At 42.9% G+C, this 19,883-nt stretch overlaps 1 protein-coding gene and 1 non-coding gene across 2 annotated transcripts in view; one reads left to right on the top strand and one right to left on the bottom strand.

Annotated features, from left to right (window-relative positions):
- The window catches only part of DST (dystonin), a 522,678-nt gene that overhangs the window by 312,076 nt on the left and 190,719 nt on the right, over positions 1–19,883 (top strand). The window contains exons 11-15 of the mRNA XM_052648315.1: positions 11,821–11,933; positions 12,029–12,135; positions 15,594–15,713; positions 18,242–18,337; positions 18,782–18,909. Coding sequence (XP_052504275.1) covers positions 11,821–11,933; positions 12,029–12,135; positions 15,594–15,713; positions 18,242–18,337; positions 18,782–18,909 — 564 coding nt within the window. The remainder of the gene's footprint in view (positions 1–11,820; positions 11,934–12,028; positions 12,136–15,593; positions 15,714–18,241; positions 18,338–18,781; positions 18,910–19,883) is intronic.
- TRNAG-CCC (transfer RNA glycine (anticodon CCC)) lies at positions 2,345–2,417 on the bottom strand. The gene has a single exon. It is a non-coding gene; the product is annotated as a tRNA-Gly (tRNA).

The following is a 19,883-nucleotide window of genomic DNA, read 5'->3' as shown; positions in this document are numbered from 1 at the left end:
GGACCTTGTTGTTTCTCTGTCTTCTATATACTAGTTTGTTTTGAAAAATGGCTGGAGGACCTGAATAAACATTTCTCCAAAGAAGACATACAGACTGCCAATAGGCACATGAAAGGATGCTCAACATCACCAATTGTTCAGAGAAATGCAAGTCAGTGTCCTTCATTCTTAACGCCTCACTCATCAGCCAGGCTCATGGTAGATGCTTATTAAATACTGAGTGAATGAATGAACTGCTAGTTTGTTGCCAGGGGAGGATTATTTGTGATTAGCATACCAAAGCCCCACATTCTGCCTTCTCTGATTGCATCATGTCACATGGTTTCTATTCCCATAAGAACTTCTTAGTAACCTATACACGTGGCTCTGTGTACTTAGTTTCCCAAGTAGCTTCATAGGATCTTCTCTCGAGACTTGAGGCAAATCGGTGGGGTTCCTCAGACCGTATGGCCGCAGCAGCCCCAGAGTCTCCCTCCACCCCGCACACATTTCCAGATGCTCTCTCAGGATAACTGAAATTCTAGGTGATTCTTGGTGATTCTCAGTGTTCGTTCTTTACAGAAAGGAGGTGAGACACAGGTGTCTGGATGTGCAGTCAAAGTCCAAGGAAGTTAGGACTAAGTCACAAGACAACTGAATCACAGCCCTCTGACTTTTTTCTACCTCGGTATAGCCCATTTTTCTCAAATATGTGAAAATTTGTCTTTAATAATTTTTGGAAACTTTTAAAAGCACTGGCAAAACATACTGTTGGCCATCAGTATCCATCCAGAGGTAATGGGATCTGCAGATGCAACCACCTGGTGATCTAAAATATTAGATTGGTGCAAAAGTAATTATTGTTTCAGACCCTGAATTTTAAATCATTTTAATTAAGCTCAAACACATCTTTTTTAGTCAAAATAGGTACCGTTACAATCAAGTCATTTTTGCCAGGGAGAAAGAAGTTTATTTCTGTAGCATAAAAATCTGTGCTTCAGGATTCGATGAACTCTTGGAAAGCATTTTCTGCCTCCTGCTCGTTGTGAAAGCTTTTTCCTTGAAAAACAGTGTTGAGGTGCTTGAAGAAGTGCTAGTCAGTTGGTGAGAGGTCAGGTGAATATGGCAGATGAGGCAAAACTTCATAGCCCAATTCATTCAGGTTTTGAAGCACTGGTTGTGCAGTGTGTGGTTGGGTGTTGTTGCAGAGAGTTGAGCCCACTCTGCTGCCCAGTGCCGGCTCAGCTGTTTGAGTTTTCTGTGCATCTCATTGGTTTGCTGAGCATATGTCTCTTAGGTAACGGTTTGCTGGCATTTGGAAAGTTGTAGTGGGTCAGACCGGCAGCAGACCACCGAACAGTGACCGTGCCTCCTTTTTTGGTGCAAGCTTGGCTTTGGAAAGTGCTTTGGAGTTTCTTCTTGGTCCAGCCACTGAGCTGGTTGTCACTGGTTGTTGTGTAAAATCTGCTTTTCATTGCACATCACAATCCAATTGAGAAATGGTTCATTGTTGTTGTGTAGAATAAGAGAATACAAACTTCAAAATGATTTATTTTTTTGATTTGCAGTCAGCTCATGAGGCACCCACTCACCGAGCTTTTTCACCTTTCCCGTTGGCTTCAGTGCCAAACGACTGTAGAATGGTTGATGTTGGGTTCTTGGGCAGCTTCTCATGTCGTTGTAGAAGGATCAGCTTTGATGATCCTCCCAGTTGTTGTCAGCTTCCAGTGGCCAGCCACTGAACCTCCTCATCTTCAAGGCACTTGTTTCCTTCTCAAAGCTTCTTGAACCACCCTGCGTTGTATGTTCGCTGGCAGTTCCTGGGCCAAATGCACTGTTGATGTTGTGAGCTGTCTCCACCGCTTTATGACCCATTTTGAACTCGAATAAGAAAACTGCTTGAGTTTGCTTTTTGTCTAACATCATTTCCATTGTCTAAAATACACATAAAATAAACAGCAAGTAATGATTCATTAGCAGAAAATATAAAGCAAGAAATGTGTGTTAAAATGATATATAGCACAAGCGCATTTCTTTAAGAATGTATTCCAGTATCAAGTGGCAAAAGTTCAACAATGCAAAGCCAGAATTACTTTTGTACCAACCTAAAGCTGCAGAGTCCAGGGTTGACTGAACCCACTGATGCAGAGTGGCCTGTGCGTGGAGGGTCGTAAGAGACTTGAGCGTCAGGGGACTTGTGTCCCTGTGGGTCCAGCACTGATCCACCGCGGATGCGGAGGGGCTGTGGTGTGTAACAGAAAAAAATTGTTTACTTATTTGGCTGCTCTGGGTCTTAGTTGCAGTGCTAGGATCTTCTTTCTTTGCTGTGGAATGCAGGTTTTTAGTTGCAGCATGAGAGAGCTTGTTCCCTGACCAGGGATTGAACCCAGGCCCTCTGCATTGGGAGCACAGAGTCGTAGCCACTGGACCACCAGGGAAGTCCCCTTAACCATTTTTAGTGTACGGTTTACTGGGACTAAACACATTCACAGTGTTATACAAACACCACCACCAGGCATCTGCAGAACTGTTTTCATCTTACAAAACTCAAGCTCTGTGCCCATTAAGCAGTAACTTTCCCTCCCCCTCCCCCTAGACCTTGCAACCGCCGATCTTTCTAGTTCTTTTTTTTTTTTTTTTCCAACTGAGAAGGAAAACTGTTGCTCTGTGTCCTTTCAGATGATCAGATATCTCCAACCACAAGGTTTATTTCGGTGGTTTTGATTTTATTTAAAAACATCTGTTAAGAATCGTGGACATAGAGAACAGAATGTTGGTTGTCAGAGGGGAGGAGGTGGCAGAGGGAAGGACTGGGAGTTTGGAGTCTGCAAAGGTAAACTGTCACCTGCAGGATGGGTAAGCAGCAAGGCCCTACTGCTGGCACAGCAAGGCCCTACTGCTGGCCCTAACTGTATTTAGTACCCTATGATAAACCGTAATGGAAAAGATATATTAAAGAAAAGAATGCATACATATGAATAACTGAATCATTTTGCTGTGCAGCTGAAACACAGCACTGTTAATCAATTATACTCCAATATAAAATAAAAAGTCAAAAAATAAAAGCTAAAACTATAAAACTTAGAAGAAATCATAAAAGAAAAACTTCATGACTTTCGGTTAGGCAGTGAATTCTTGCATATGTTACCAAAAGCATGGGTAACTAAGAAAAAAATAAAAGAACTGGACTACATGAAAGCAGAAACTTCTGTGCCTCAGAAAACAGTATCAACGGTGTGAAGAAGCAGCCTACAGAATGGGAGAATATATTTGTAAATCATACATGTGAAAGTGATTTAATATCTAAAATATATACAGTCCTACAATTTAACAATGAAAAATCAAACAACTCAGTTTTAAAATTGGCAAAGGACTTGGTTAGGTGCTATCCAGAGAAGATGCACAGATGGCCTGTCAGTACATGAAAAGATGCTCAGCATCATAAATCATTCAGTTCAGTTCAGTCGCTCAGTCATGTCCGACTCTTTGCGACCCCATGGACTGCAGCACGCCAGGCCTCCCTGTCCATCACCAACTCCTGGAGTTCACTCAAACTTATGTCCATCGAGTCAGTGATGCCATCCAACCATCTCATCCTCTGTCGTCCCCTTCTCTTCCTGCCTTCAATCTTTCCCGGCATCAGGGTCTTTTCAAATGAGTCCACTCTTAACATCAGGTGGCCAAAGTATTGGAGTTTCAGCTTGAATATCACTCAGGACTGATGTCCTTTAGGATGGACTGGTTGGGTCTCCTTGCAGTCCAAGGGACTCTCAAGAGTCTTCTCCAAAACCGCAGTTCAAAAGCATCAATTCTTCGGCGCTCAGCTTTCTTTATAATCCAACTCACATCTGTACATGACTACTGGAAAAACCATAGCCTTCATGAGATGGACTTCGGTGGCAAAGTAATATCTCTGCTTTCTAATATGCTGTCTACGTTTGTCATAACTTTCCTTCCAAGGAGCAAGTGTCTTTTAATTTCATGGCTACAGTCACCATCTGCAGTGATTTTTGGAGCCCCCCAAATAAAGTCAGCCACTGATTTCACTATTTCCCCATCTATTTGCCATGAAGTGATGGGACCGGATCCATGATCTTCGTTTTCTGAATGTTGAGCTTTAAGCCAACTTTTCCACTCTCCTCTTTCACTTTCATCAAGAGGCTCTTTAGTTCCTCTTCATTTTCTGCCATAAGGGTGGTGTCATCTGCATATCTGAGGTCATTGATATTTCTCCTGGCAATCTTGATTCCAGCTTGTGCTTCCTCCAGTCCAGCGTTTCTCATGATGTACTCTGCATAGAAGTTAAATAAGCATGGTGACAATATAGAGCCTTGATGTACTCCTTTTCCTATTTGGAACCAGTCTGTTGTTCCATGTCCAATTCTGACTGTTGCTTCCTGACCTGCATACAGGTTTCTCAAGAGGCAGGTCAGGTGGTTTGGTATTTACATCTCTCTCAGAACTTTCCACAGTTTGTGGTGATTGACACAGTCAAAGGTTTTGGCATACTCAGTAAAGCAGAAATAGATGTTTTTCTGGAACTCTTTTGCTTTTTCGATTATCCGTTGGTTGTTGGCAGTTTGATCTCTGGTTCCTCTGCCTTTTCTAAAACCAGCTTGAACATCTGAAATTTCACTGTTTACATATTGCTGAAGCCTGGCTTGGAGAATTTTAAGCATTACTTTGCTAGTGTGTGAGGTGAGTGCAGTTGTGCAGTAGTTTGAGCATTCTTTGCACTGCCTTTCTTTGGGATTGAAATGAAAACTGACCTTTTCCAGTCCTGTGGCCACTGCTGAGTTTTCCAAATTTGCTGGCATACTGAGTGCAGCACTTTCACAGCATCTTTTAGGATTTGAAATAGCTCAACTAGAATTCCATCACCTCCACTAGCTTTGTTCATAGTGATGCTTCCTAAGGCCCACTTGACTTCACATTCCAGGACGTCTGGCTCTAGATAAGTGATCACACCATCATGGTTATCTGGGTCGTGAAGATCTTTTTTGTACTGTTCTTCTGTGTATCCTTGCTACCTCTTCTTAATATCTTCTGCTTCTGTTAGGTCCAGACCATTTCTGTCCTTTATCGAGCCCATCTTTGCATGAAATGTTCCCGTGGTATCTCTAATTTTCTTGAAGAGATCTCTAGTCTTTCCTATTCTATTGTTTTCCTCTATTTATTTGCACTAATCACTGAGGAAGGCTTTATCTCTCCTTGCTGTTCTTTGGAACTCTGCATTCAGATGCTTATACCTTTCCTTTTCTCCTTTGCTTTTTGCTTCTCTTCTTTTCAGAGCTATTTGTAAGGCCTCCCCAGACAGCCATTTTGCTTTTTTGCATTTCTTTTTCTTGGGGATGGTCTTGATCCCTGTCTCCTGTACAATGTCAGAAAATTGTCCATAGTTCATCAGGCAGTCTGTCTATCAGATCTAATCCCTTAAATCTATTTCTCACTTCCACTGTATAATCGTAAGGGATTTGATTTAGGTCGTACCTGAATGGTCTAGTGGCTTTCCCTACTTTCTTCAGTTTCAGTCTGATTTTGGCAATAAGGAGCTCATGATCTGAGCCACAGTCAGCTCCCGGTCTTGTTTTTGCTGACTGTATATAGCTTCTCCATCTTTGGCTGCAAAGAATATAATCAGTCTGATTTCGATGGTAGCCATCTGGTGATGTCCATGTGTAGAGGCTTCTTTTGTGTTGTTGGAAGAGGGTGTTTGCTGTGACCAGTGTGTTTTCTTGGCAAAACTCTATTAGCCTTTGCCCTGCTTCATTCTGTACTCCAAGGCCGAATTTGCATGTTACTCCAGGTGTTTCTTGACTTCCTACTTTTGCATTCCAGTCCCCTATAATGAAAAAGACATCTTTTTTAGGTGTTAGTTCTAAAAGGTCCTGTAGGTCTTCATAGAACCGTTCGATTTCAGCTTCTTCAGCGTTACTAGTCAGGGATAGACTTGGATTACCGTGATACTGAATGGTTTGCCTTGGAAACGAACAGAGATCATTCTGTCATTTTTGAGATTGCATCCAGGTACTGCATTTTGGACTGTTTTGTTGACCATGATGGGTACTCCATTTCTTCTAAGGAATTCCTGCCCACAGTAGTAGATATAATGGTCATCTGAGTTAAATTCACGCATTCCAGTCCATTTTAGTTTGCTGATTCCTAGAATGTCGACGTTCACTCTTGCCATCTCCTAATTGACCACTTCCAGTTTGCCTTGGTTCATGGACCAAATATTCCAGGTTCCTATGCAATATTGCTCTTCACAGCATTGGACCTTGCTTCCATCACCAGTCACATCCACAACTGGGTGTTTTTTTTTGCTTTGGCTCCATCCCTTCATTCTTTCTGGAGTTATTTCTCCGCTGATCTCCAGTAGCATATTGGGCACCTACCGGCCTGGGGAGTTCCTCTTTCAGTGTCTTATCTTTTTGCCTGTTCATGCTGCTCATGGGGTTCTCAAGGCAAGAACACTGAAGTGGCTTGCCATTCCCTTCTCCAGTGGACCACACTCTGTCAGAACTCTCCACCGTGACCTGTCTATCTTGGGTGGCCCCAAGCTTGTACATTTGGAGATTCTTAGTTCAGGTACTGTTCTCGGTTCACGTGGTGTTGAAGGCTGGCTTGAAGCTTTCTGAGCGTTACCTTGGTGGCGTGTGAAATGAGCGCGATTGTATGGTAGCTTGAGCATTCCTCGGTATTGCCTTTCTTTGGCTTGTGCCTGCTTCGTAGCTAGAGATAGGTTCCTTCGTGTCGTGCTTTAGATTCTCCACATAGGTGATATCATATGGTGCTTTTCTTTCTCTTTCTGGCTGACTTCACTGAATATGATATTCTCTAGGTCCAGCCAATTGCTGCAAATGCCATTATGTTGTTCCTTTTTGTGGTTGAGTAGAGTTCTCTGGTATATGTGTACCACATCTTTTTTTATCCACTCATCTGCTGATGGATATTTAGGTTGTAACAGACTTCATGAATTTAAGTCATGTCTTTCTGTAACTTGAAAAAAGTGCTGATTTGGACTTTGACTATTGATATTTCTTAGATATGTCCTGTCCACATCCTTTCAGTTTTGGTTCAGGATTTGGTCACCTGTGTCTGTAGTAACGTATTCTTCTCTTAACTGATTTGTATCTGTGCCCCTCTGGGATTTCCCACGGCAGTTTCTAAGGACTTTCTTCCCAGGTGTTTGACTTTGCTTCATGCTCCTCTTGGTAGGGCTTATTGTTGTTTGACATGGTAAAACATGAAAGCCTAATCTCCAGCCATTTATGACACTTAAGTCACAGTTTTCTTGTAGAATTCGATCTAATTCTTATGTGAGAGAATATATTGATAAAGTACTTGAGGACTGCAGAGTAATTTGGAGGCATCTATACTAAAAAATCTCTTATATAATTTTAATGTTCTACTAGTTTGGCTATCAATGTGAGTGGTGAAATCTTTATATATATATATATATATATATGTATGTATGTATGTATATATATGCCTCTCTCTATATAAATGCCATGCGTATATATGTATATATGCCTATAAATTAGTCATTCAGTCTTGTCTGACTCTTTGTGACCCTGTGGACTATAGCCCATCAGTCTCCCTGTCCATGGAATTCTCCAGGCAAGAATATTGGAGTGGGTAGCCATTCCTTTCTCCAGGACATCTTGATCCAAGAATTATACCTGTCTCCTGCATTACAAACAGATTCTTTACCATCTGAGCCACCAGGCAAGCCCATATATGCCTCTGGATGTACATATATCTGTTTTGTCCAGGAAGAATATTTTTAATTTGGGTGTTGTATGAAAGATAAGCATTACTTTTATCCAAGATTATTTTGTATCATGACAATAGCCATTTTGCTTGGTACCTTTTTGTCCTGTGTTTTTGAGACAAAGGCAGTAAGCATGCATAGAAGTGGCTTCGGCCTGACTTTCAACTTCCTCATATGGCCTCACTTGGTTTTATACACCTAGTGTGAAAAATGTATGTGATCATCTCCTGTTTTTTATTTCTTTGTAAGCGCTTTCTATTAATTTAGTGGGGAAAAAAGTGGGATGTAAAGGTGTGCTTTAAAAAGCTGCTGTCCATTTTGAAGGAGTCATTCAGAAAAGATGACATCATCTTAGAATAATAATACAAGTAAGACTTAGATGGCTTTTATGGCTTTCATCCCATTTGAAAAACTGGCATAATTTTAGGTGGCAGAGGATTACATCATATAATTTTGAATGGTTTTCAGAAAACAGGGAAATTAGACTGGTTAATACTCAGTGCGGAGAAGGCAATGGCACCCCACTCCAGTGATGTAAGCTATGGCAGGAACACAGTTGCTTACAGTATAATATAGTGTTTGCTTAGTGAAACCTAAGATGAGAATAAAATTTCCTGTAAAAATTCCACAAAAGGGGATGTTACAGTGAAATGAAGCCTTTAGAATGAAAAGAAAAATCTTGCATATGTGGGAACTAGCTAAGTTTTTAAGGGTTATATGATCCCAGTGAAGCTGTGAAGGAAAAGGAAGGTAGGTCCCAGCAAGTGCAGCTTCTGGAAGCTCCAGACAAACAGGAGAAGCAGAATGGGAAGCTGCAGAGGGGCCCCAGGGAAGGTAGAATTCTGACAACACTCAGGCTGCTCCTTCTCCAGAGTGGTTTTAGAACACTTTTTGCTTCATTAAGGTTTGTTCACTGGAGTCTTAACAGAGGAAACCCCCTGCAGCTTTTGCTTCATGAAAGGGTTAAGTATCAGGAAAACAGAGGCAGCTTATCCCAGATTGATGTATTACACAGCCGCTTTTGTGCTCAAACAACTCTGTCATTCTGAAGGAGTGCTTTGTTCTCTCAGTGGAGAGCTGGATTCTTCAATGACTGGATTCATTCTCCGGGATTACTCAGTGTTTACTCTATCTGCTAATGGCAGGCTTTGCTTGACAACATGCCCTTTCTTGTTGGGAGACTTGGCAAACTCAGAAACACTGGCTTTTCTTTCTTCAAAATGTCTGAACTTTGTGGATGCAAAGCAGTTTTTTGAACTTCAGAGAGTTTTGTCTCGACTGTTATGCACACCTGTTTAGTAATCTTGAAGTTATCAGACCCTTCCAACTACACATTTGTGAATAGAAAGTGTTACTTTTTTAGAGGTGATGTCGTTTACCTGTATTGTTGTCAGTGGATTCATTGTTTGTATAATCAATGTGAGATACCTTTCTAGTGATCATATTGGTGGCAATGTGAAAAGCATTGAAGAATTTCCAAATAATTCCCAGGAAATCCATAGGTAGGTAGGTACATTTCAAGGTTATGAACACTTTGAAAGTGCAGTAAAACAGTGAGTAGATATCTCTGGAGGTCTGCTTTCTTAATAGATAAACATAAGCGTCCTGATTGCTGTCTCCCTCCCTGAAGTTAGTGGTATGTTTCCGTCCTGTAATCTGTTTTCTCGCTCTGTTCAGAATAACTACATCTCAGCCTCCTGTCCTACCTCTGAACACTCCCACCCTTCTGCAGAACCCAGAGGGTGATTTTGAGGGAGACAGGATGCCCTTGGAGGCTGGAATGAGAGCCTTTCCTTAGAAGCTGAGAAACAGGTTCCTAGAGATTTGGGGGTTGGTACTGCTCTTTTTGATGGCTTTACTATTTCCATATTTGTTTCTACATTCTTTAAATGATTTTGAGAGGAAAGTTTCCTGACTGGCTTCTGGCCTTAGTTAAGTTTCTGGCTACAGTGTTTTACACTTAGTATTCAAGGAATATTTGGGAAGTCTTATAAAATCCTATGTCGATAGAGCTGGCTTTAAGTAATCTCTGTGGTTTATAGCATCCTGGGTGGGTGGGTCGGTGGGTGTGTGTGTGTGTGATGTATGTTTGAGAAGAGTGTGTGTGTGTGATGTATGTTTGTGAAGAGTGTGTGTGTGTGTGTGTGTGAGAGAGAGAGAGAGAGAGATGTATGTTTGTGAAGAGTGTGTGTGTGTGTGTGTGTGAGAGAGAGAGGTGTGTGTGTGAAAGAGAGATGTATGTTTGTGGAGAGTGTGTGTGTGTGTGTGAGAGAGAGAGGTGTGTGTGTGAAAGAGAGATGTATGTTTGTGAAGTGTGTGTGTGTGAGAGAGATGTATGTTTGTGAAGTGTGTGTGTGTGTGTGTGAGAGAGAGAGAGAGAGAGAGAGAGAGATGTATGTTTGTGGAGAGTGTGTGTGTGTGAGAGAGAGATGTGTGTTTGTGGAGATATAAGCTGGTGCTTGTTTTAGTCTTCTATGATTCTGTGTAATAACCAACCTACTTATCTTATCTGTGATATTTATTGAGTGTCTTCAATATGTATACCCCTGTTTATCTCAGTAGAAGGATAAAATACAAAAGTCTGTTAAAACCACGTGGCTCTTGTTATCTTGGAATTAGCTGGCTGGGAGAAAGGAGATGTGCCTGCACTTTGAACAGTAAATTTGGAGGGCAAAGAAGTATATGACTCTTCCAAGTGCCAGATTAATTGTCACAGGCTCAGGAGCAGGACTTCCTGGCGTCTCAGATGGTAGAGAACTCACCTACTGTGCAGGAGTTGTGGGTTCAATGCATGGGTCAGGAAGATCCCCGGGAGGAGAGCATGGCAGCCCGCTCCAGTATTCCTGCCGGGAGAATCCCATGGACAGGGGAGCCTGGTGGGCTACAGTCCATAGGGTTGCAAAGAGTTGGACAGGACTGGGCAACTAAGCACGCTGGAGTTCAGGGACCCAGGGGGGAAATGAGGGCTGGAAAGGTGAGTGAGGGCCCCAGAGGAAGTGGGGCTGAATGTCTGCTCCCAGGATGGGGAGACCTGTGCAGGAGGGCTGTGACTGGAAAGGGTGTTCTGCGTGGTGGTACCCTGAGGGTAACAGTGCACGGGGCCTGAGCTCCTTGGGAGGAACACTGAGAAGTTGCCAGTTGGATTAGAAGGATACTGTTGAGGTAATGGGGCTTAAATAGATTGAATGCAACAGATACTCATACATGGTCTCATCAGGGGCAAGTTGTGGATTTTGCTGAAATTTTATACATGAAAGTTGTTACATTTTTCTACATTTGCTTTCGGCTCACATGTTTGGGGTTCATGTTTGGGATCGCATGTACACCCATGGTGGATTCATGTCAATGTATGGCAAAACCAATTTAAAAAAAAAAGAAAAAAAAAGTTTCTGAGAGAAATGAGTGTTGACTGAAAAACTGAACAATCTAAAAGGTGAGAGTTACATTTGGTGAACAAAACTGAGGCCTCAGTCCTAGGACACAGCCTCTCAGACGGCTCTGAGGGGCGGCTCTGAAGAGCCTGGGGGAGGCCAGGATGTATGGGGGCTTTGCAACAGAGATCAGGTAATCGGGACATCAGAGACTGCCTGACTAATTAACTAGAGAAAACAAGATCTCTCAAGTTAATGAATTGAGCGCTTTTCTGTGCACGGGAAGGTGCAGGCCTCTGAGCTCCTCTAGCTTGTTTCTTTGATCTGTGCCTCAGGTGCCTGGGGCCAGGATCCCGTGCTTTCTCACCCTGACCTGAGTTTGATGATGGTTTGATGGTTTTGGGGCTGGTGGTTTGAAACTCAGGTGTTTCCATCCTGAGTTCCCTCAGGGCTCATGGTCCAGGCGGCTGTAATGCGATGGCTTGGTGGCTGCAGCACCCTTTGTTTACCAGTACGGCAGGAGGCATTCTTAGTTCACAGGAGCAGTGTTAAAGATTGGATTGAAAAACTCTGTATTTCCACACACACTTAGTATTAAGATTTGCAGGAGTTGTTATGTCAGTAAGTACACATGTAAATTTCATATTGAATTGGTGAGTGAGAAACCTCATTAATACAGCACATGTTTTTTCCTAGGCCGGACCTGATAGACATGAATACTGTTGCTGTTCAAAGCAACCTTGCAAATTTAGAGCACGCTTTCTATGTAGCAGAAAAAATCGGTGTTATAAGACTTCTGGATCCTGAAGGTGAGTGATTGTCTTGACCAGATGTTGATGGGCTGGAAGGTCTGAGCTAAAGTAATTGATCAGCATTTTGAAATAATTCATGTTGCTGCTTTTAGATGTTGATGTCTCCTCACCTGATGAAAAGTCAGTAATAACTTATGTATCATCTCTCTATGACGCATTTCCCAAAGTCCCTGAAGGTGGTGAAGGCATCGGGGCAAATGTGAGTATTGATTTTTCCATTCTGAAGTTGATAACTCAGAATTGACTGAATTCTCTGAGAGTGCTTTTTGCAGTCATATTTTTTGTTAATATGACTTAAAAGAAATTGAAGTGTAGTAGATTTACAATGTTCTGTTAATTTATGCTGTAGAGCAAAGTGATTCAGTTATCCATATATTTGCATTCTTTTTAAAATGTTCTTTTCCATTATAGTTTATAGTTTATTGAATACAGTTCTGCTAATTCCAGCCTCCCAGTCCCTACCTCCCCCAAGCTTCTACCCCTTGGCACCCATCAGTCTGCTCTCTCTGTGATTCTCTTTCTGTTTCATAGATAAGTTAATTTGTGTCATATTTTAGATTATGATACCATTCATATTGTATGGTAATCGTCTTTCTCTGTCTTAACTTCCTTTAGTACGATAACCTCTGGGTCTATCCATGTTGCTACACATGGCATTATTTTATTCTTTTATATGGTCAAGTAATATTCCATTTTATATATGTACCATATCTTCTTTAAAAAAAAAAAAAATTTTGTCTTTAGTCTCATACGAACAACAACGGGATCCATTCTTCCCCAAACTCCCGTCCCATCCAGGCTGCCACGTAACATTGAGCAGAGTTCCATGTGCTATGTAGTAGGTCCTTGTTGGTTATCCGTTTTAAATATAGCAATGTGTACCCAGACTCCCTAATTATCCCTTTCCCCATCCCTTCCCTGCCAGCAATCATAAGTTCGTCCTCTAAGTCCGTGAGTTTCTCTGTTTTGTAAGTAAGTTCCTTTGTATCATTTCTCTTTAGATTCCACATATAAGGGATGCCATACAATATTTCTCCTTCTCTGTCTGACTTCCTTCGCTCAGTATGACCATCTCTGGGTCCATCCGTGTTGCTGCAGAAGGCATTATTGCACTCTTTCTCTTGACTGAGTAGTATTCCTTTGTATATATGTACACATTTCTTTATCCGTTCATCTGTTGATTAACATTCAGGTTGTTTCCTTGTTGTGGCTATTGTGAAGAGTGCTGCTATGAGCATAGAGGATCATTTTGAATGATAATTCTGTCTGGGTATATGCCCAGGAGTAGCATTGCTGGATCATATGGTAATTGTATTTTTAGTTTTCTGAAGAGCCTCCATACTGTTCTCCATGGTGGCTGTAACATTCCCACCAACAGTCTAAAAGGGTTCCCTTCTCTCTGCACCCTCTCCAGCATTTATTGTTTGTTGACTTTTTAATGATGTCTGTTCTGGTCAGTGTGAAGTGATGCCTCATTATGCTTTTGACTTGCATTTCTCTGATAATTGGTGATGTTGAGCATCTTTTCACGTGCCTATTGACCATGTGTAGGTTCTCTTTGGAGAAATGTCTGTTTAGAGCTTCTGCCCACTTTGCAATTCAGTTGTTTTTGTGTTGTTGAGTTGTACGGGTTTACAGTCTTTTAATGTCAAATATTTTTTAATGGATTTGAGTTAATAGGCTACTCAATAAATTGATACTACATGTATTTTAATGGTACCATTCCACCATTACAATTCAAGTATAACTCAAACATTTCATTTAAGTAGGTTATTCAGAGTTGCATGTCATTTTGGAAATGAAAACTGGAACCACTCAATTGAGAGATGTTTTCTTCTTCTTTTTTAATGTGCTGCTGTTTAACAGCCCCCCAGTTTGCTATCCTTCTCTCTGTAGAGACTGTCTCACTTCTGAAATCACTTTCAAGTTTATAGACTTAGATGATCCCAGGAAGTAAGGTCGCTCTGTGTTGTGTTCTGATTTGAAGGTGAGGCCCAGAGGAGGGCGATTGGGTTTTGCCAGACGAACAGGGCTTCTCTGTAGCAGGGCAGGGTCTCTGACACGTGGCTCTGGGTTCTTGGTTTAGTCCCATGCTTCCGGAAGCCTGCAGTGTATTTTCGCCGTGCGTGTCATGCTGGCCCTGCTGACGAGCGCTGTGCTTCTCTGGGGAACAGGACCCCCGCCCCACACGTGCTGTGCTCTTGGGGGACGCCCTCGCCCTGGCGTCTCCGCTCCTGCAGCTGTTGCCTTTATTCTGTCTCACCTTGAAGATTTGGGAGCTCTCTGGTCTCTTGTGTCGCCTCCGTGTGCTCTGGTTTAGCCTTGTTCCTCTTCGCTCCTGTGTTCTCTGTCTTGAAGGCTGGTCCTCGAGCAACTTGCTGCCATGCTCACCCTTCGCTCCAGTGTCCGCTGTGACTCAGTCTGGAGCTGCCTGTGGCCACTCCGCGCTCCTCCCCACAGCCTGCACGCAGCTCCTCACTCCCACCCCTTTACCGGGATGAGGATGTGAGCTTGCTTGTGGCCTTGCCGGCTCTCCTGATTTTCTTCTACCATCATCTCTGCACACTGTCGGCATATTAACTTGGAAACCTTCCACGGCTTCATGCGGCTTACAAGGCTCAACGCAGTCTAGATGTGCTGACCTCCACGGCTCTGCACGTGTCAGTTCTTCCCAGCAGCGGTCCCCACGTGAGCTGTTGGTGGTGGCCAGGGCATTCCTGTCTGAGTCCGTGCCCCCGTCCCACGCGTCGCCTGTCTGTCCCTCCTGCCGCCCACTCAGAGTTCCTGCTCACTACACAGCCGCCCAGGGATGGCCTCTCCCAAGAGGCCTTCAGGTGATGCTTTCCAGGCACATCTGTGCTCACCTCACTTTTTATCTTGATGCCTCGCATACACTGCCTGCTTTTGTTATTTCAACACTTCTTCAGTACTGCTTTTCATTTTGCATAACTGTTTATATTATGACTCTCTCTTGCCTCCTCGTCTAGACAGAAAACTCTTTGATAAAAGGGATCATCTCTTAAAGTATTATATTTTTATTACAGTGCTTAGCACAGTGCTTTGAACATCATAAGCACTTCCTCAAATGCTTAATTGAAGAAAACAGTTGACAGTCTTCCAGTCTCCTTCATTTAAAAATAAAAGTTTGCTTAAGAAGTATTGAATCATTCCCACCATGTACATTTCCTCTAGGTTTCGTTCCTGTCGAGTTTCCTGTGTATTAGGTAGTTCTGTGAGTTTCAGATATCAGGTAAACTTAGAAAGGCTAGCAGAGAAGGTGGCTCACCTGGCTTTCGCAGGCCATTACTCCCTCTCTTGACTGCCTGGGAAACACTCCAAATTGATCATGGTGTTTTTTTCTGCTACATTTCAGTGCAGCCTCAGAAGCCTTCTTAACATGGTGCCTCAGTCAGCCTGGATCCTTGGATCAGAGTTGGCATTCCTTAGGCGAGTCTTAGTGGTCAACTGTTGATAGCATGTTTTTAGAGCTGTTTAAGTGGACAGAATTGAGACTGGGAGGGAATGAAGAAAACCTTGAACTGGTCCTGCCGGGCTTAAAGACCCGCAGATCCACACAGTGACCTCTGGCCAGACTATGTTAGACATGAATGTTGCCATCTGCAGATACAGACCTTCTTTGCCATCTTCTCCTTGTAGGATGTCGAAGTCAAGTGGATTGAATACCAGAACATGGTCAACTACCTCGTCCAGTGGATCAGACACCACGTGGCCACTATGTCGGAGAGAACATTTCCTAATAATCCTGTAGAACTCAAGGTCTGTGTCCCTACAGAAGTTAAGTAGGGTTAAGTTTATTACTAAACCTTTAAAAAAATGCTGAAATGGTTCTGTCATTTCAGAAACTGAAGAAACATTACCCTTGGCAAGGTACCAGTCAGCAAGCAAATTATTTATTTATCCATCTTCTGTTTTATACAGAGGAAATGGAAGTCGACACCGATACTTAAAACATCAGAGCAACAACATCTTAAATTTATAGTCCCTTCACTTTGCATTGTTGAGATTTAATATGGGAGGGTCTCTGGGAATGACACTGCTGTGTTATTTTTGGAACCTGGGAGACACCTGGAGCTAGCAGGTGGCCGGGACAGGAGCTGTGTGGGAAGCTTGTGGAATACAGGGGTGGCCAGGCGTGTGCCTGTGGTCACATCCTGTTAGAAATGGCCTCAGAGGCTTCTGTGGTACCAGACGTACATTCAGTGTTTCACCACGAATTTGGAAGGACGTACCCGACTCCCGGGGTAAATGAGTTCCTGGTTTAGTAGAACAGGTGCTGCTGCCTAAGAAACTGGGTCCATCTCTTTGTCAGAGACGTCACAGAGGTATTGAAAGATGGTGTAGTTGTATAAACATCGAAAAAAAGTTGACTCTTCTTGTACCTTGGGATTTGTCGTAGCAGAGTGGTGGATTTTATTTCAATAAATGGCTCATGTGAATATGAACAACAAGGTCTAATTCCTTGAACTGTAGACATTGTTTTCCTGATCAGAATTTCAAGAATGGTTCTAATCCAGGAGGGGCCCTGTTCACATGAGCAGTTGCGTCCACGCATCTGGACACAACGTCTGTGGAATAGCTTTTACTCACGTCACCATGGGGAGTTTGTCCTTGGCACCAGGCTCCTTGGTGCGTGTCCATGTGATGCTCCTTAGGGTCTTTCTTAAGCAGTTTTGTGTGATGTCTCCCAGTGTGGATGGTAACCGCTCCTGGCAGGAAAGTGTTCCTCCCCCTCCCATGACCACATCTACCGCGAACAGCATCAACACACAATGGCACTCTGGTTATTCACCGATGGACATCCTAAAATGTTGCACTTTGGGTTTAGCCAACTTCTAGATTTCAAGTTCTACTTATTTTCAAATAGATTCATTGTCCAGACAGTTGAGTAAATTCATGCTGGTTTCTGATTAGTGCAGATGCTTAAATTATTGAAGAAAGTTGACTACACAGATTACTTGCTGGTGCCTGGGATAAGACAGGATATAGGAAAAAAATACATCATGGGGAAATACCAAATATTGGGTTTGCCAAAGAGTTTATTTGGGTTTTTCTCAAAGGAACTTTTTGGCCAACTGAATAATTTTCTTAATCAGCAAAACATTAAATGGAATCCTTCATAGAAATGTGTCTTCTTGAACACTTTCATGGACTTGTTTTAAAGCAGCATGAATTAGGATGAAATAATCAGTGTACACTTACTAAATGTGGAGCTATTTTATCAACATAATTTTTAGAAGCTCCTTGTTAATAAACATAATAAACATATATTTAAGAGACTCTCAAATTACTATCTGTAAGTTAGATAGTAATTGAATTATATGGCTCAAACTTTTATAATACTAGCAGGACCCAGTAGCATCTTTTTCAATTGTAAGATCTGCTTAATTTGGCCATGGGACATTGAAAGTAAACTTTAGTCCTGTCTATCTGATGAGAATTCTGTTTTTCAAGGATAGACCATGAAATAGAGGAGAATGCTTCCCACCCCGTTTTGAGAATTGCATCAGATGATTTTTTCCAAAATGTAAAAGCTAAAGTACAGCATTTGCAAAGTGTATCTTTTAAAGGATGTGTCTTCTTATTTGGATGATGAGATCCTTAGTAGAGTTGTGGTTCCCTGGCGGCTCAGCTGGTAAAGAATCCACCTGCATTGTGGAGACCTGGGTTCGATCCCTGGGTCGGGAAGATCCTCTGGAGAAGGGAAAGGCTACCCATTCCAGGATTCTGGCTGGAGATGCCCATGGACACAGGAGCCTGACAGGCTACAGTCCACGGGGTCGCAAAGAGTCAGACACGACTGAGCAGCTAACAGACACTGTTGTGGTTTTCATTATGCAGATGCCTGGGCAGCATATGCTGAATCAGGCTCACAGCCCTAATTGCATCCTCTTCAGATCCCTTAGATCCTGTTTACCAGCTGTCTGAGAACTGGCATCCTTGATTGTCTCATTTTATGAAGGAATGCCTCCCCGGGTGGGACAGTGGTAAAGCATCTGCCTGCCAATGCAGGAGATGCAAGAGATGTGAGCTTGATCTCTGGGTCAGGAAGATCCCTTGGAGTAGGAAATGGCAACCCACTCCAGTATTCTTGCCTGGAAAATTCCACAGACAGAGGTGCTTGGTGGTGCAGTCCATGGGGTCTCAAAGAGTCAGACATAGCTGAGTACTCATGCCATGCCACCCAGGGCAGGTGAGAGAACAGAAAGCAAGAAGTCTTGACGTTACGTGATAATGAAAACAGATTTTTGAAGTTCAGCTCTTTATTATTTTCCCTTTCATTTTAGGCACTTTACAATCAGTATTTACAGTTTAAAGAAACAGAAATTCCACCAAAGGAGACAGAAAAATCAAAAATTAAACGCTTATATAAATTATTAGAGGTAAGAAAAAATTTGCTTTGAATTGGCAAATGTCTCCTTTTAAAAAATTTTATTGGTGTAGTTGATTTATTATAGTGTGTCAATTTCTGCTGCTCAGCATGGTAACTCAGTTATATACCTCAGTTATGTGTGTATTTACTGTGCTCTGCAGTAGGACCTGCTGTTTGTCCATTCTCTGTATAATATTCTTTGTATCTGCTAATCCCAAACTCAGTCCTTCCCTTCCCCCTTCTCCAACCCCTCCCCTTTGTCAACCACAAGTTTGCTCTCTGTGTCTGTGATTCTGTTTCGTAGATAAGCTTTTTTGTGTCATCTTTTAGAGTCCATCTGTAAGTGATATTATATGGTATCAAATGTAATCTTTATTAAAAGTCTGTCTTGATTTAAGAAGCGTGATTTTTTATGTCTTTGCTTCACATCACCTTTTTGTGCTGTTTTCTCTAGATTTGGATAGAGTTTGGACGCATCAAACTCCTTCAAGGTTATCACCCAAATGACATAGAAAAGGAGTGGGGAAAGCTCATCATCGCCATGCTGGAGAGGGAGAAGGCTCTTCGTCCCGAAGTTGAAAGGTTGGGTGCATTCTCTGCCCTGGGTGTCCAGTGAGGGGGTCCACATGTGGTGCAGAAACAGCTCAAGATTTGGAGACATGCCAGGCTGGATCAACATTAGCCTTTTCCATTTGCTTGTTTGCGTGACCTTGGCTAAGTCTTTCTGATTCTCCCATTTTATCTAGAAACTCTTCCAAGAGGTTTGAGGAAGGAATCAGGGAAGTAATGTTGGAGGAGGGACCTGGGTTGGTGTATGCAGTCGCATCTCATATGGCGGTTACAGATTTAACAGTCAGGAGGACCCGTGAGAATTTCTCCAGCTTTTAAGTCACCAGAAGCTCATCCATACATAACATAGGTTAACTGTGAGCTTACCTATGTTTTGGGCTACAGCCTTCTCTCTGTGGGCAGTGAACCCTCTGTTTAAAGAAGGGCAGTGAGGCAGCACCCGGAGGACGTGTGATCGCTGGTTCAGTCTCGCCCTGCCTGTGGGCCCAAAAGCATCCCTCAGCTTCCTCCTTTCTCTCCTGCCTCACCAGGCGCCTCAGAAGGTCGCCTTGGTCCTCAGGAGGGGTTTGTTGGACGGTTCTTCCGTTCCAGCCTGAGCTGTGCTGCGTGGGGCTCGTGGTCCGAGTCCCTGAGGCCAGCCTTCTAGTCCTCGGCGAGCCACGCCGGCCGCCTCTCAGGAGCACTGGCCTGCCTGTTTCCCAGCCTCCGCGTTTGTGAGATCTCGGCACTGTCTTTTCCTGTGGCTGGGTCAATCTGGTTCATCCTCTCCTTACTCCTGATCTTCCTCTGATCTCAGCTTCAGTATGATTTCCCCCAGAAACTTTGCGAAGTCTCCCAGGCTGGTTCAGATGTTTCAGTGTTGACCCTCCTGTTCCACGTGGTCCTCCTTCATAGACTCATCTCGGTTGTAATTTATACATTTCTCTGCGATTGCTTGAATGAGGACTGCCAGTTCCACAGAGTGAGCATGCAGACAGATTCCTGTG

Source organism: Budorcas taxicolor, chromosome 11, assembly GCF_023091745.1.
Source record: "Budorcas taxicolor isolate Tak-1 chromosome 11, Takin1.1, whole genome shotgun sequence".
In the NCBI taxonomy this organism is placed as follows: Eukaryota; Metazoa; Chordata; class Mammalia; order Artiodactyla; family Bovidae; genus Budorcas; species Budorcas taxicolor.
This window is presented reverse-complemented; position numbering and strand designations above follow the sequence as displayed.